Source organism: Salvelinus alpinus, chromosome 29 (assembly GCF_045679555.1).
Source record: "Salvelinus alpinus chromosome 29, SLU_Salpinus.1, whole genome shotgun sequence".
NCBI classification, from domain to species: Eukaryota; Metazoa; Chordata; class Actinopteri; order Salmoniformes; family Salmonidae; genus Salvelinus; species Salvelinus alpinus.
Genome location: NC_092114.1, coordinates 5,467,382 through 5,484,574, shown reverse-complemented (window position 1 = coordinate 5,484,574; position 17,193 = coordinate 5,467,382). Strand labels below are relative to the sequence as shown.

The window sequence follows — 17,193 nt, the reverse complement described above, 5'->3', positions numbered from 1 at the left end:
TGCCATTATGTAATATTACTTTTTCTCACATTATCTGTTAGCTATAGGGGAACACATTATGCAATATGTGAAGTAAATCAACATGCTTTCATTGTGTTTTGGTGATCAAGTGATGCTTTCAATTTTGTAGAAAACGCAACAAAACGTCAGTGGCGTGTTTGGCGGTGCAGAGCTGCCGGATGTCTGGACTACTCTTCCCACAAATCCTTGCGGGCCTATCACTTGACGTAATATTTATGCGACGTGAGGATTTTCTGCTGAATGCCAGAAGGACAAATCTAAACTTTAGCCTGGGTTGAAAGAACGAAACACCATGTCGGATTGTCAAGTACGTTCCTTTAAATATATGATGATTAATGTATGTTTTGTTGGTGGCTTACATTGTGTGTTGCCATCAACGTTGTGCGGTGTTTGGGGCCTCCCGAGTGGCGCAGCGGTCTAAGGTACTGCATCTCAGTGCGAGAGGCGTCACTACAGACCCTGGTTCGATCTCGGGCTGTATCACAACCGACCGTGACCGGGAGTCCAATAGGACATAGCACAATTGGCCCAGCGTCTCCCGTGTTATGGGAGGGGTTGGCTCGGGTAGGCCTTCATTGTAAATAATAATTTGTTTAACTGGCTTGCCTAGTTAAATAAAGGTTACATGCAATTAAAATGTTGCTAACTAACCCCTACGGCTAGTTAGCCAACGACGTGCCTACCTCGATCATTGCGTTTTGGTACACAAGTACATTCACTTCCAATGGAACGCTGCGTTTGCCTTGCAGTATAACATTGTCGGGCTGATTAAAGATAGGCAACACCTTGAACTATTAATGCAATCAATGCTTTGATTTGTGTAGCGACCAGCTACATGAAATGGTGGTTGAATAATTAGATAGAAGTTCATTGAACATGAGTGAGTAATAGAACATTGAGTTGGATGGTTATCCTAGATAACTTTGCTTGTCTTCCATTTCAGCAGCTGGATCAACTTTACTGAACCGTTATTCAACTAAGGTAGTTATGGCATTGTTCTGTATGACTGTTTTACACATTCAACATGCACCAAGTATTACACTAGTCGCGTTAATGTCATCCATTGTTGAGAAAAAATGTAACTTTTCTGATCACATCAATAATGATTGGTTTTAGCTATGTTGTTGAATAAAACGTGTGAATACAAAAACGCTCATTGGAACCAAGTGTCTAATGTTGTTTTGCTACAGAGGGTGGACTATGCAGCAACAGTAAGAAGATGCAGCATCTCTTTAACCAGAGAGCCTTGTGGCAATCAGCTGCCCTGCGCTCCATGCTTCTGGGCCCAGTTACCTTGCAGCCGTCCACTATCTTGGGTCCACGGATGGCCTCCTACTTCCTCAGGAACGCTTGCCTCATCCCTAGCCCACGCTGGGTGAGCACATCAGGAGCAGTGTGGACCACAGCACCCCGTAAGTCCACCACGGAAGAGGGCCATAGCCAGGCTGACCCAGGCCAGGAGGATATCCTGGGGGACCGGTCCATTGGGCTGGTCCAGAGGTTCAGGAGGACTCTAAAGCAGTATGGGAAGGTCATGATTCCCCTTCACCTCATCACCTCCTCCATGTGGTTCGGGACGTTTTATTATGCTGCCATGCAGTAAGTTTTATTTCATCTTTATCTATGTAGGAAAGTTCCAATGTCTCTTTTGCAAGGGAGCTCTGTATCACAAAAATGCAGCATGAAATACAAAGTACATAATAAGGAACAAGTTATTAATTACAAACAGTTCTTTGCTACGCTGCCATGCAGAAAGTTACGAGTAATAAAGTTGTACAGCAATATCAAAATATTACTTAGCAAAGTGAAATGAGAAGGGACAAACCCATAAACATTCATGTACAATGTGAGATGTTTTTCTGAGGCTGTTTCTCCTCTCCATATGGGCATTAGTGATAATGGGCTTTTCTCCATCCCCGGTCAACCTGAGGTTACTGGCTGACACAGGCACCACTGAGTCTCATTTAGATAGACAACCCTGATTGTTTAATCAGAATAGTGTACGTCTGGCCTGCTTTATTTAGGCTCAGACTAGGGTGGGCTCAGTGATGGTCATTATTTTAGTTGTTGACACTTGACTGACTTGATGTGTCATAGAAAATTAACCATATTAAATGAACCATTTAGGGGTATAAATGTGGTTCCGTTTCTGGAGTATGTTGGATTCCCGGAGAAGCTTGTTAAGCTGTTGGAGCATTCCCAGAGTGGCTATGCACTGACTGCGTATGCCATGTACAAGGTAAGAATGCTCATCTCATTGCATGTTGGACTATGACAGTTCTTTTGAGTGTTGGTCCTGAGCTAAATCACCACATTAATCTTAACACATCACATTAACCACAATGTCCATGTTGTTTATTGTCAGATTGCCACCCCAGCCAGGTACACCGTGACATTAGGGGGGACGTCCCTCTCGATCAGGTACCTCCGTAAACATGGCCACATGACCACCCCACCGCCTGTTAAGGAGTATCTGCAGGACAAGATGGAGGAGACCAGGGAACGCCTCTCTGAGAAGATGGAAGAGACCAAGGACAGGTTCTCTGAGAAGATGGAAGAGACCAGAGATCGTCTGTCAGGGAGGATTGGGGATAACAAGGACAAGTTGGCAGAGAAACTCCAAGAGACCAAAGACAAAGTGTCTTTCAGAAAGAAGCCGGAGTAGATATCATGGTAATTCCTGGATATGATTAAATATATGTTCATATGGCCACTATAGCCCTTAAAAAGGATGGGTGGACACATCGCCCTAAACTGACTTAAATCAGACACCACATACTCATAACATCAAAGCATTTCTCTTCTCACCTCCACATCTGCTTGACTGCAAAGGGTGCTGCACCTGCTTAAATAGCAAAGGTTACAATGGATCTGGTAAGGAGAAAAATAGTTATGGAGTTAAATGTAGAAAAATACATACCGGTATGTTGAAAAATAGGTGCTATATTTTCTGGGAAATATTTGGATGAAGGAGTGATTCCTGAAGAACATGGTGTAGAGGAGTGGGCTTTGAATTGTTTCACTGCAGAAGTAGACTATTAAACACTTAAGGTCCCCAGTCAGTCACAACCACAATATTCACACTGGCTCATGTTACAAGAAGGTTATTGTTGTTTTTACAATGTTATATTGAGAAATGTATCTGAAATATTAAAAAATACTTGTCCTCCATTGGCTTGCCAACTAAAACAGAACTATTCACAGTGAGATGTTTTCTAGGTTTGATTTCAGCTGAAATACTGAAATATAACGGTGTTATTGGTGGTCTTAACCATGTTGGCGACATTTGGAGTAGGAAGCCTTAATGTCAAACTGACATTTTCTTTTGCTTTAACAACACCATTAACACCCCCATTTACAACACTATTTACAACAAGACCATTAACAACACTATTTACAACACCCCCATTTACAACACCATTCAAATCAAATATTATTTGTCACACGCTTCTTTAACAGATGTAGACTAACAGTGAAATGCTTACTTACAGGCCCTTCCCAACAATGCAGAGAGAAACAATAACAAGGAATAAATATGCAATCAGTAACGATAACATGGTTATATACACGGGGTACCAGTACTGAGTCAATGATAACATGGTTATATACACGGGGTACCAGTACTGAGTCAACGATAACATGGCTATATACACGGGGTACCAGTACTGAGTCAATGATAACATGGTTATATACACGGGGTACCAGTACTGAGTCAATGATAACATGGTTATATACACGGGGTACCAGTACTGAGTCAATGATAACATGGCTATATACACGGGGTACCAGTACTGAGTCAATGATAACATGGTTATATACACGGGGTACCAGTACTGAGTCAATGATAACATGGCTATATACACGGGGTACCAGTACTGAGTCAACGATAACATGGTTATATACACGGGGTACCAGTACTGAGTCAATGATAACATGGTTATATACACGGGGTACCAGTACTGAGTCAATGATAACATGGCTATATACACGGGGTACCAGTACTGAGTCAACGATAACATGGCTATATACACGGGGTACCAGTACTGAGTCAACGATAACATGGTTATATACACGGGGTACCAGTACTGAGTCAACGATAACATGGCTATATACACGGGGTACCAGTACTGAGTCAACGATAACATGGCTATATACACGGGGTACCAGTACTGAGTCAACGATAACATGGCTATATACACGGGGTACCAGTACTGAGTCAATGATAACATGGCTATATACACAGGGTACCAGTACTGAGTCAATGATAACATGGCTATATACACGGGGTACCAGTACTGAGTCAATGATAACATGGTTATATACACGGGGTACCAGTACTGAGTCAACGATAACATGGCTATATACACGGGGTACCAGTACTGAGTCAACGATAACATGGTTATATACACGGGGTACCAGTACTGAGTCAACGATAACATGGTTATATACACGGGGTACCAGTACTGAGTCAATGATAACATGGTTATATACACGGGGTACCAGTACTGAGTCAATGATAACATGGTTATATACACGGGGTACCAGTACTGAGTCGATGTGCAAGGGTACGAGGTAATTGAGGTAGATATGTACATATGGGTAGGAATAAAGTGACTAGGCAACAGGATAGATAATAACCAGTAACAGCAGCGTATGTGATGAGTCAAGAGTTAGTGCAAAAAGGATCAACACAAGTGTAAACACATGTGAAGTGTTGGTTCCATGTTTCATGAGCTGAAATTAAATCCCATAAATGTTCTATACGCACAAAAAGCTGATCTCTCAAATATTGTGCACAAATATGTTTACATCCCTTTTAGTTTGCATTTCTCCTTTGTCAAGATAATCCATCCACATGACAGGTGTGGCATATCAAGAAGCTGATTAATTAAACAGCATGAGCCTTACACAGGTGCACCTTGTGCTGGGGACAATAAAATGCCACTCTAAAATGTAAGGATCTGTGCACAATTCCTGGAAGCTGAAAATGTCCTAGTTCTTTCAAGGCCTGCATACTAACCTGACATGTCATCCATTGAGCATGTGTGGGATGCTCTGGATCGACGTGTACAACAGCTTGTTCCAGTTCCCGCCAATATCCAGCAACTTTGCACAGCCACTGAAGAGGAGTGGGACAACATTCCACAGGCCACAATCAACAGCCTGATCAACTCTATGTGAAGGAGATGTGTTACGCTGTAGGAGACAAATGGTGGTCACACCAGATATTGACTGGTTTTCTGATCCCCACCCCTACCTCCTTTTAATGTATCTGTGACCAACAGATTCATATCTGTATTCCCAGTCATGTGAAATCCATTAGGGCCTAATGAATTTATTTCAATTGGCTGATTTCCTTTTATGAACTAACTCAGTAAAACCTTTGAAATTGTTGAATGTTGCATTTATAACGACATGTCACTGACTTTGAGTAAAGCCAGAGTTTCTATGTATGCGGATGACTCAACACGTCAGCTACTACAGCAACTGACATGACTGCAACACTCAACAAAGAGCCGCAGTTAGTTTCAGAGTGGGGGGGGCAAGGAATAAGTTAGTCCTAAATACTTCTAAAAGCACTGAACCTCAACTAAATCTTGTAATAAATAATGTGGAAATTGAGCAAGTTGAGATGACTAAACTGCTTGGAGTAACCCTAGATTGTAAGCTATGGTCAAAACATATAGGTGCAGTAGTAACTAAGATGGGGAGAAGTCTGTCTATAATAATAAAGCGATGCTCTGCCTTCTTAACAACACTATCAACAAGGCAGGTCCTACAGGCCCTAGTTTTGTTGCACCTTGACTAATGTTCAGTCGTGTGGTCAGGTGCCACAAAAAAGGACTTCGGAATATTGCAATTGGCTCAGAACAGGGCAGCACGGCTGGCCCTTGGATGTACACAGAGAGCTAATATTAATAATATGCATGTCAATCTCTCCTGGCTCAATGTGGAGGAGAGATTGACTTCATCACTACTTTTATTTATGAGAGGTAATGACATGTTGAATACACCGAGCTGTCTGTCTAAACTACTGGCACACAGCTCAGACAGCCATGCATACCCCACAAGACAGTCCCCAAGTCCAGAACAGACTATGGGAGGCACACAGTACTACACAGAGCCATGACAACATGGAACTCTATTCCACATCAAGTAACTGACACAAGCTGTAAAATTAGATTTAAAAAACAGATTAAAAAAACACCTTATGGAACAGCGGGGACTGTGAAGCAACAAACACTGGCACAGACACATGCAAACACACACACACGATAACATACGCACTATGCATACACATGGATTTAGTACTGTAGATATGTGGTAGTGGTGGAGTAGGGGCCTGAGAGCACACAGTGTGTTGTGAAATCTGTGAATGTATTGTAATATTTTTAAAATTGTATAAACTGCCTTAATTTTGCTGGACCCCAGGAAGAGGCAGCTAGTTTGGATCCATAATAAATACAAATATGTTTGTTCAGTATGGATATTTAAGTAGTTAACTAATAGCTACCCGGACTAACTATGTAGCAGTCTTCTGGCTTGTGGGTAGAAGCTGTTCAGGGTCCTGTTGGTTCCAGACTTGGTGCATCGGTACTACTTGCTGTGCGGTAGCAGAGAGAACGGTCTGTCTATTTATTAGTTCCACATAATTCATTGTTGTATCTGAGGATCTACAATAGATACTGCACATATATATTCAACCACAAGGGTGTACTAATGAGCTATGTGAGATAAAAAATAATATATCCTATTTGAGAACGACTTAAATGATATTATTTCAGTGTAGATAAGGGAAGGGCAGGTTAAAATAACAACACGACAGCCAGACAAGGCAGTGTATGAATCAAATACATTTGCATATGAATGGTGTGGAAATTAGCTGACTTCGTGATCTGTAAGGTAAGTACACCTGCATTGCTTCTACACCTGCATTGCTTGCTGTTTGGGGTCTTAGGCTGGGTTTCTGTACAGCACTTCGAGATATTAGCTGATGTACGAAGGGCTATATAAAATAAACTTGATTTGATTTGAAGTAACATTAGTGTGTCAAGCAGATTTCTTTGCAATGTTTAAGACATGGATTTCATGTTGTAATGTTAACAAGTTATCCAAAAGTAGTTAGAAGTAAGGTTTTAATTTGATTAGCTAAACAAAACTTGTTTAAACAGCGAAATTGTCATAGAAATCAGCCTTTTTTGCATTGTGGGGATGAAAAGAACAGCATTTAGGCTGTAATGAGCTCCAAAATTCAAGTCATTAGGTCATCACACCATTGATATAGCAACGGACGCTAATAGTTTATCGAATCCCATTGTGATGCGGGGCGGGGGGGGGACTTTTTGGCATGACCGGCCAAATCATAGTCTGGCTGTGTGTTGACAGGTGTGGAAGGTACACTGTATATACAAAAGGATGTGGACACCCCTTCAAATGAGTGGATTCAGCTATTTCAGCCACACCCGTTGCTGACAGGTGTATACAAATCGAGCACACAGCCATGCAATCTCCATAGACAAACATTGACAGTTATGGTGGGAAAAAATGACAAACTCTTATGCACATGCGCTGTATGAGCCTTAAACCTGTACATTTCCACTTTGTGTTTTTCCTCTCTTGTTTCTGAGTAACTTGGTCACGTGGCTAAAGACAAAGGGTCGTCTGAGAGAGACCAGTTTTTGGCCCATCCTGTTCTTTTCATATCTTTCAAGAAAAAGCTGTGTGGAGATAAGAGAAGAGGCTAGCTTGAGCACCAGCGACAATGCTATCAGCAGAAAGAGGTAACAAAACTGCCGTTATCACTTGTTTGTCCATTATGTTCCCATCATGATCTCACACACCTGCTAAACTGACACGTAGACAAAGGTTATAAAAGCCGAGACCCAACTGTTCGTTGGGCTCTTAACGCTGCACTGTTGAGTGACTGTTCACCAGCTCCAGTTGAGTGACTGTTCACCAGCTCCAGTTGAGTGACTGTTCACCAGCTCCAGTTGAGTGACTGTTCACCAGCTCCAGTTGAGTGACTGTTCACCAGCTCCAGATTTGCAAATCTTACAATAAAAAGTTGTTTTGAAGTCTCTCTTCCTTTTGGTTAGAATTTCTACACCACCGTAGAATGGCCTTATTGAGGAGCTCAGTGACTTTCAATGTGGTACTGTCAAAGGATTCCAACCAGTCAGTTTGTCAAATGTCTGCCCTGCTAGAGCTGCCCCTCGGTCAACTGTTAGAGGTGCCCCTCGGTCAACTGTTAGAGGTGCCCCTCGGTCAACTGTTAGAGGTGCCCCTCGGTCAACTGTTAGAGGTGCCCCCGGTCAACTGTTAGAGGTGCCCCCGGTCAACTGTTAGAGGTGCCCCCGGTCAACTGTTAGAGGTGCCCCCGGTCAACTGTTAGAGGTGCCCCCGGTCAACTGTTAGAGGTGCCCCCGGTCAACTGTTAGAGGTGCCCCCGGTCAACTGTTAGAGGTGCCCCCGGTCAACTGTTAGAGCTGCCCCCGGTCAACTGTTAGAGCTGCCCCCGGTCAACTGTTAGAGCTGCCCCCGGTCAACTGTTAGAGCTGCCCCCGGTCAACTGTTAGAGCTGCCCCCGGTCAACTGTTAGAGCTGCCCCCGGTCAACTGTTAGAGGTGCCCCCGGTCAACTGCTAGAGCTGCCCCCGGTCAACTGTTAGAGCTGCCCCCGGTCAACTGTTAGAGCTGCCCCCGGTCAACTGTTAGAGGTGCCCCCGGTCAACTGTTAGAGGTGCCCCCGGTCAACTGCTAGAGGTGCCCCCGGTCAACTGCTAGAGGTGCCCCCGGTCAACTGCTAGAGGTGCCCCCGGTCAACTGCTAGAGGTGCCCCCGGTCAACTGCTAGAGGTGCCCCCGGTCAACTGTTAGAGGTGCCCCCGGTCAACTGTTAGAGGTGCCCCCGGTCAACTGTTAGAGCTGCCCCCGGTCAACTGTTTGAGGTGCCCCCGGTCAACTGTTAGAGCTGCCCCCGGTCAACTGTTAGAGGTGCCCCCGGTCAACTGTTAGAGGTGCCCCCGGTCAACTGTTAGAGCTGCCCCCGGTCAACTGTAAGCGCTTTTATTGTGAAGTGGAAATATCTAGGAGAAACAATTGCTCAGCCGCGAAGTAGGCCACACAAGCTCACAGAACAGGAGCATAAAAATCATCAGTAACACTCACAACCAAGTTCCAACGTCAGGACAAGAACTGTTCCTCGGGAGCTTCATTAAATGGGTTTCCATGGCCGAGCAGCCGCACACAAGCCTAAGATCACTATGTGCAATGCCAAGCGTCTTCTGGAGTGGTGTAAAGCTCACCGACATTGGACACTGGAGCAGTGGAAACGCGTTCTCTGGTGTGATGAATCTTTCGTCACTATCTGGCAGTCCGACGGACGAATCGGGGTTTGGCGGATGCCAGGAGAACGCTACCTGCCCCAATGCATAGTGCCAACTGTAAAGTTTGGTGGAGGAGGAATAATGGTCTGGGGCTGTTTTTCATGGTTTGGGCCCCTTAGTTCCAATGAAGGGAAATCTTAACGCTACTGCATACAATGATATTCGAGATGATTCTGTGCTTCAACTTTGTGGCAACAGTTTGGGGAAGGCCCTTTCCTGTTTCAGCATGACAATACCCCCATGCACAAAGCGAGGTCCATACAGAAATGGGTTTTTGAGATCGGTGTGGAAGAACTTGAATGGCCTGCACAGAGCTTTGACCTCAACTCCATCTAACACCTTTTGGATGAATTGAAAATAAGACTGAGTCAGGTCTAATTTCAGAGATGGGAAGAGGGGGAAGGGTGAGGAAGGGGGGGTGAGGAAGAGACGGGTAGAGGGAGAGTGGAAGGGAGCGAGAGCGGGAAGGAGAGAGAGAGCGGGAAGGTGGGAGGGAGAGTGGGAGGGAGGTATTAAGGAAGAGGGAGGGAAAGCGGGCAAGGACCAATCGACCCACAAGACAAATCTTGAACCACTCAGACATACAGTAACAGAATAAGATGGTGAATGAGGAGAGAATAGACGCCATCAAGCTTTCTCCTTAGCAAAATGTAATTAACACTTCTGTTGTTACTAATTGTGGAATAATGCAGCAGGACCATAGTGCAGTCACAGTGTGGTGGTGGAGTCTACACAGTCATAGTGCAGTCACAGTGTGGTGGTGGAGTCTACAGAGTCACAGTGTGGTGGTGGAGTCTGCAGAGTCATAGTGCGGTCACAGTGTGGTGGTGGAGTCTGGAGAGTCAGTGCAGTCACAGTGTGGTGGTGGAGTCTACAGAGCCATAGTGCAGTCAGTGTGGTGGTGGAGTCTACAGAGTCATAGTGTAGTCACAGTGTGGTGGTGGAGTCTACAGAGTCATAGTGTGGTGGTGGAGTCTGCAGAGTCATAGTGCAGTCAGTGTGGTGGTGGAGTCTACAGAGTCATAGTGCAGTCACAGTGTGGTGGTGGAGTCTACAGAGTCATAGTGTGGTGGTGGAGTCTGCAGTCATAGTGCAGTCACAGTGTGGTGGTGGAGTCTACAGAGTCATAGTGTGGTGGCAGAGTCATAGTGCAGTCACAGTGTGGTGGTGGAGTCATACTGAGGTCACAGTGTGGTGGTGGAGTCTGCAGAGTCCTAGTGCAGTCACAGTGTGGTGGTGGAGTCTACAGAGTCCTAGTGCAGTCACAGTGTGGTGGTGGAGTCTACAGAGTCCTAGTGCAGTCACAGTGTGGTGGTGGAGTCTACAGAGTCCTAGTGCAGTCACAGTGTGGTGGTGGAGTCTACAGAGTCATAGTGCAGTCACAGTGTGGTGGTGGAGTCTACAGAGTCATAGTGCAGTCACAGTGTGGTGGTGGAGTCTACAGAGTCATAGTGTGGTGGTGGAGTCTGCAGTCATAGTGCAGTCACAGTGTGGTGGTGGAGTCTACAGAGTCATAGTGTGGTGGCAGAGTCATAGTGCAGTCACAGTGTGGTGGTGGAGTCTACAGAGTCATAGTGTGGTGGTGGAGTCTGCAGAGTCATAGTGCAGTCACAGTGTGGTGGTGGAGTCATACTGAGGTCACAGTGTGGTGGTGGAGTCTGCAGAGTCATAGTGCAGTCACAGTGTGGTGGTGGAGTCATACTGAGGTCACAGTGTGGTGGTGGAGTCTGCAGAGTCATAGTGCAGTCACAGTGTGGTGGTGGAGTCTACAGAGTCCTAGTGCAGTCACAGTGTGGTGGTGGAGTCTACAGAGTCATAGTGAGGTCACAGTGTGGTGGTGGAGTCTACAGAGTCACAGTGTGGTGGTGGAGTCTACAGTCATAGTGCAGTCACAGTGTGGTGGTGGAGTCTACAGAGTCATAGTGCAGTCACAGTGTGGTGGTGGAGTCTACAGAGTCATAGTGAGGTCACAGTGTGGTGGTGGAGTCTGCAGAGTCATAGTGCAGTCACAGTGTGGTGGTGGAGTCTGCAGAGTCATAGTGCAGTCACAGTGTGGTGGTGGAGTCTACAGAGTCATAGTGCAGTCACAGTGTGGTGGTGAAGTCTAGAGTCATAGTGTGGTGGTGGAGTCTGCAGAGTCATAGTGTGGTGGTGGAGTCTGCAGAGTCATAGTGCAGTCACAGTGTGGTGGTGGAGTCTACAGAGTCATAGTGTGGTGGTGGAGTCTACAGAGTCATAGTGCAGTCACAGTGTGGTGGTGGAGTCTACAGAGTCATAGTGTGGTGGTGGAGTCTGCAGTCATAGTGCAGTCACAGTGTGGTGGTGGAGTCTACAGGGTCATAGTGTGGTGGCAGAGTCATAGTGCAGTCACAGTGTGGTGGTGGAGTCTACAGAGTCATAGTGTGGTGGTGGAGTCTGCAGAGTCATAGTGCAGTCACAGTGTGGTGGTGGAGTCTGCAGAGTCATAGTGCAGTCACAGTGTGGTGGTGGAGTCATACTGAGGTCACAGTGTGGTGGTGGAGTCTGCAGAGTCATAGTGCAGTCACAGTGTGGTGGTGGAGTCTACAGAGTCCTAGTGCAGTCACAGTGTGGTGGTGGAGTCTACAGAGTCCTAGTGCAGTCACAGTGTGGTGGTGGAGTCTACAGAGTCACAGTGTGGTGGTGGAGTCTACAGTCATAGTGCAGTCACAGTGTGGTGGTGGAGTCTACAGAGTCATAGTGCAGTCACAGTGTGGTGGTGGAGTCTACAGAGTCATAGTGCAGTCACAGTGTGGTGGTGGAGTCTACAGAGTCATAGTGAGGTCACAGTGTGGTGGTGGAGTCTGCAGAGTCATAGTGCAGTCACAGTGTGGTGGTGGAGTCTGCAGAGTCATAGTGCAGTCACAGTGTGGTGGTGGAGTCTACAGAGTCATAGTGCAGTCACAGTGTGGTGGTGAAGTCTAGAGTCATAGTGTGGTGGTGGAGTCTGCAGAGTCATAGTGTGGTGGTGGAGTCTGCAGAGTCATAGTGCAGTCACAGTGTGGTGGTGGAGTCTACAGAGTCATAGTGTGGTGGTGGAGTCTACAGAGTCATAGTGCAGTCACAGTGTGGTGGTGAAGTCTAGAGTCATAGTGTGGTGGTGGAGTCTGCAGAGTCATAGTGAGGTCACAGTGTGGTGGTGGAGTCTACAGAGTCACAGTGTGGTGGTGGAGTCTACAGTCATAGTGCAGTCACAGTGTGGTGGTGGAGTCTACAGAGTCATAGTGCAGTCAGTGTGGTGGTGGAGTCTACAGAGTCATAGTGAGGTCACAGTGTGGTGGTGGAGTCTGCAGAGTCATAGTGCAGTCACAGTGTGGTGGTGGAGTCTGCAGAGTCATAGTGCAGTCACAGTGTGGTGGTGGAGTCTACAGAGTCATAGTGCAGTCACAGTGTGGTGGTGAAGTCTAGAGTCATAGTGTGGTGGTGGAGTCTGCAGAGTCATAGTGTGGTGGTGGAGTCTGCAGAGTCATAGTGCAGTCACAGTGTGGTGGTGGAGTCTACAGAGTCATAGTGTGGTGGTGGAGTCTACAGAGTCATAGTGCAGTCACAGTGTGGTGGTGGAGTCTACAGAGTCATAGTGTGGTGGTGGAGTCTGCAGTCATAGTGCAGTCACAGTGTGGTGGTGGAGTCTACAGAGTCATAGTGTGGTGGCAGAGTCATAGTGCAGTCACAGTGTGGTGGTGGAGTCTACAGAGTCATAGTGTGGTGGTGGAGTCTGCAGAGTCATAGTGCAGTCACAGTGTGGTGGTGGAGTCTACAGAGTCATAGTGCAGTCACAGTGTGGTGGTGAAGTCTAGAGTCATAGTGTGGTGGTGGAGTCTGCAGAGTCACAGTGTGGTGGTGGAGTCTACAGAGTCATAGTGCAGTCACAGTGTGGTGGTGGAGTCTACAGAGTCATAGTGCAGTCACAGTGTGGTGGTGGAGTCTACAGTCATAGTGCAGTCACAGTGTGGTGGTGGAGTCTACAGTCATAGTGCAGTCACAGTGTGGTGGTGGAGTCTACAGTCATAGTGCAGTCACAGTGTGGTGGTGGAGTCTGCAGACTCATAGTGCAGTCACAGTGTGGTGGTGGAGTCTACAGTCATAGTGCAGTCACAGTGTGGTGGTGGAGTCTACAGTCATAGTGCAGTCACAGTGTGGTGGTGGAGTCTACAGAGTCATAGTGCAGTCACAGTGTGGTGGTGGAGTCTACAGAGTCATAGTGCAGTCACAGTGTGGTGGTGGAGTCTACAGAGTCATAGTGAGGTCACAGTGTGGTGGTGGAGTCTGCAGAGTCATAGTGAGGTCACAGTGTGGTGGTGGAGTCTGCAGAGTCACAGTGTGGTGGTGGAGTCTACAGAGTCATAGTGCAGTCACAGTGTGGTGGTGGAGTCTACAGAGTCACAGTGTGGTGGTGGAGTCTGCAGAGTCATAGTGCGGTCACAGTGTGGTGGTGGAGTCTGGAGAGTCAGTGCAGTCACAGTGTGGTGGTGGAGTCTACAGAGCCATAGTGCAGTCAGTGTGGTGGTGGAGTCTACAGAGTCATAGTGCAGTCACAGTGTGGTGGTGAAGTCTAGAGTCATAGTGTGGTGGTGGAGTCTGCAGAGTCATAGTGTGGTGGTGGAGTCTGCAGAGTCATAGTGCAGTCACAGTGTGGTGGTGGAGTCTACAGAGTCATAGTGTGGTGGTGGAGTCTACAGAGTCATAGTGCAGTCACAGTGTGGTGGTGGAGTCTACAGAGTCATAGTGCAGTCACAGTGTGGTGGTGAAGTCTAGAGTCATAGTGTGGTGGTGGAGTCTGCAGAGTCATAGTGTGGTGGTGGAGTCTGCAGAGTCATAGTGCAGTCACAGTGTGGTGGTGGAGTCTACAGAGTCATAGTGCAGTCACAGTGTGGTGGTGGAGTCTACAGAGTCATAGTGAGGTCACAGTGTGGTGGTGGAGTCTACAGAGTCATAGTGCAGTCACAGTGTGGTGGTGGAGTCTACAGAGTCATAGTGAGGTCACAGTGTGGTGGTGGAGTCTGCAGAGTCATAGTGCAGTCACAGTGTGGTGGTGGAGTCTACAGTCATAGTGCAGTCACAGTGTGGTGGTGGAGTCTACAGAGTCATAGTGCAGTCACAGTGTGGTGGTGGAGTCTGCAGAGTCATAGTGCAGTCACAGTTTGGTGGTGGAGTCTACAGAGTCATAGTGAGGTCACAGTGTGGTGGTGGAGCCTGCAGAGTCATAGTGAGGTCACAGTGTGGTGGTGGAGTCTGCAGAGTCACAGTGTGGTGGTGGAGTCTACAGAGTCATAGTGCAGTCACAGTGTGGTGGTGGAGTCTACAGAGTCACAGTGTGGTGGTGGAGTCTGCAGAGTCATAGTGCGGTCACAGTGTGGTGGTGGAGTCTGGAGAGTCAGTGCAGTCACAGTGTGGTGGTGGAGTTTACAGAGCCATAGTGCAGTCAGTGTGGTGGTGGAGTCTACAGAGTCATAGTGTAGTCACAGTGTGGTGGTGGAGTCTGCAGAGTCACAGTGTGGTGGTGGAGTCTGCAGAGTCATAGTGCGGTCACAGTGTGGTGGTGGAGTCTGGAGAGTCAGTGCAGTCACAGTGTGGTGGTGGAGTCTACAGAGTCACAGTGTGGTGGTGGAGTCTGCAGAGTCATAGTGCGGTCACAGTGTGGTGGTGGAGTCTGGAGAGTCAGTGCAGTCACAGTGTGGTGGTGGAGTTTACAGAGCCATAGTGCAGTCACAGTGTGGTGGTGGAGTCTGCAGAGTCATAGTGCAGTCACAGTGTGGTGGTGGAGTCTACAGAGTCATAGTGCAGTCACAGTGTGGTGGTGGAGTCTGCAGAGTCATAGTGAGGTCACAGTGTGGTGGTGGAGTCTGCAGAGTCACAGTGTGGTGGTGGAGTCTACAGAGTCATAGTGCAGTCACAGTGTGGTGGTGGAGTCTACAGAGTCATAGTGAGGTCAGTGTGGTGGTGGAGTCTGCAGAGTCATAGTGCAGTCACAGTGTGGTGGTGGAGTCTGCAGAGTCATAGTGCAGTCACAGTGTGGTGGTGAAGTCTACAGAGTCATAGTGAGGTCATAGTGTGGTGGTGGAGTCTGCAGAGTCATAGTGTGGTGGTGGAGTCTGCAGAGTCATAGTGTGGTGGTGGAGTCTACAGAGTCATAGTGCAGTCACAGTGTGGTGGTGGAGTCTACAGAGTCATAGTGCAGTCACAGTGTGGTGGTGGAGTCTACAGAGTCATAGTGAGGTCACAGTGTGGTGGTGGAGTCTGCAGAGTCATAGTGCAGTCACAGTGTGGTGGTGGAGTCTACAGTCGTAGTGCAGTCACAGTGTGGTGGTGGAGTCTACAGTCATAGTGCAGTCACAGTGTGGTGGTGGAGTCTACAGTCATAGTGCAGTCACAGTGTGGTGGTGGAGTCTACAGAGTCATAGTGCAGTCACAGTGTGGTGGTGGAGTCTACAGAGTCATAGTGAGGTCACAGTGTGGTGGTGGAGTCTGCAGAGTCATAGTGAGGTCACAGTGTGGTGGTGGAGTCTGCAGAGTCACAATGTGGTGGTGGAGTCTACAGAGTCATAGTGCAGTCACAGTGTGGTGGTGGAGTCTGCAGAGTCATAGTGCGGTCACAGTGTGGTGGTGGAGTCTGGAGAGTCAGTGCAGTCACAGTGTGGTGGTGGAGTCTACAGAGCCATAGTGCAGTCAGTGTGGTGGTGGAGTCTACAGAGTCATAGTGCAGTCACAGTGTGGTGGTGAAGTCTAGAGTCATAGTGTGGTGGTGGAGTCTGCAGAGTCATAGTGTGGTGGTGGAGTCTGCAGAGTCATAGTGCAGTCACAGTGTGGTGGTGGAGTCTACAGAGTCATAGTGTGGTGGTGGAGTCTACAGAGTCATAGTGCAGTCACAGTGTGGTGGTGGAGTCTACAGAGTCATAGTGCAGTCACAGTGTGGTGGTGAAGTCTAGAGTCATAGTGTGGTGGTGGAGTCTGCAGAGTCACAGTGTGGTGGTGGAGTCTACAGAGTCATAGTGAGGTCACAGTGTGGTGGTGGAGTCTGCAGACTCATAGTGCAGTCACAGTGTGGTGGTGGAGTCTACAGTCATAGTGCAGTCACAGTGTGGTGGTGGAGTCTACAGTCATAGTGCAGTCACAGTGTGGGGGTGGAGTCTACAGTCATAGTGCAGTCACAGTGTGGTGGTGGAGTCTACAGAGTCATAGTGCAGTCACAGTGTGGTGGTGGAGTCTACAGAGTCATAGTGAGGTCACAGTGTGGTGGTGGAGTCTGCAGAGTCATAGTGAGGTCACAGTGTGGTGGTGGAGTCTGCAGAGTCACAGTGTGGTGGTGGAGTCTACAGAGTCATAGTGCAGTCACAGTGTGGTGGTGGAGTCTACAGAGTCACAGTGTGGTGGTGGAGTCTGCAGAGTCATAGTGCGGTCACAGTGTGGTGGTGGAGTCTGGAGAGTCAGTGCAGTCACAGTGTGGTGGTGGAGTCTACAGAGCCATAGTGCAGTCAGTGTGGTGGTGGAGTCTACAGAGTCATAGTGCAGTCACAGTGTGGTGGTGAAGTCTAGAGTCATAGTGTGGTGGTGGAGTCTGCAGAGTCATAGTGTGGTGGTGGAGTCTGCAGAGTCATAGTGCAGTCACAGTGTGGTGGTGGAGTCTACAGAGTCATAGTGTGGTGGTGGAGTCTACAGAGTCATAGTGCAGTCACAGTGTGGTGGTGGAGTCTACAGAGTCATAGTGCAGTCACAGTGTGGTGCTGAAGTCTAGAGTCATAGTGTGGTGGTGAAGTCTGCAGAGTCATAGTG

General features: G+C 47.6%; 1 protein-coding gene across 2 annotated transcripts; it reads left to right on the top strand.

Moving 5' to 3' along the window:
* Positions 1-207: 207 nt before the first annotated feature.
* Positions 208-3,210, top strand: fam210aa (family with sequence similarity 210 member Aa). Of its 2 annotated transcripts, none has more exons than XM_071373546.1 (5): positions 208-328; positions 965-1,002; positions 1,212-1,620; positions 2,149-2,260; positions 2,387-3,210. In XM_071373546.1, exons 3-5 carry the CDS (start codon positions 1,241-1,243, stop codon positions 2,684-2,686), a joined length of 792 nt encoding a protein of 263 aa, XP_071229647.1. In that variant the 5' UTR covers positions 208-328; positions 965-1,002; positions 1,212-1,240; the 3' UTR covers positions 2,687-3,210. The 2 variants fall into 2 exon arrangements, with proteins under 2 accessions (XP_071229647.1, XP_071229648.1); XM_071373547.1 differs by having other exon boundaries at positions 215-328; positions 968-1,002.
* Positions 3,211-17,193: the final 13,983 nt, after the last annotated feature.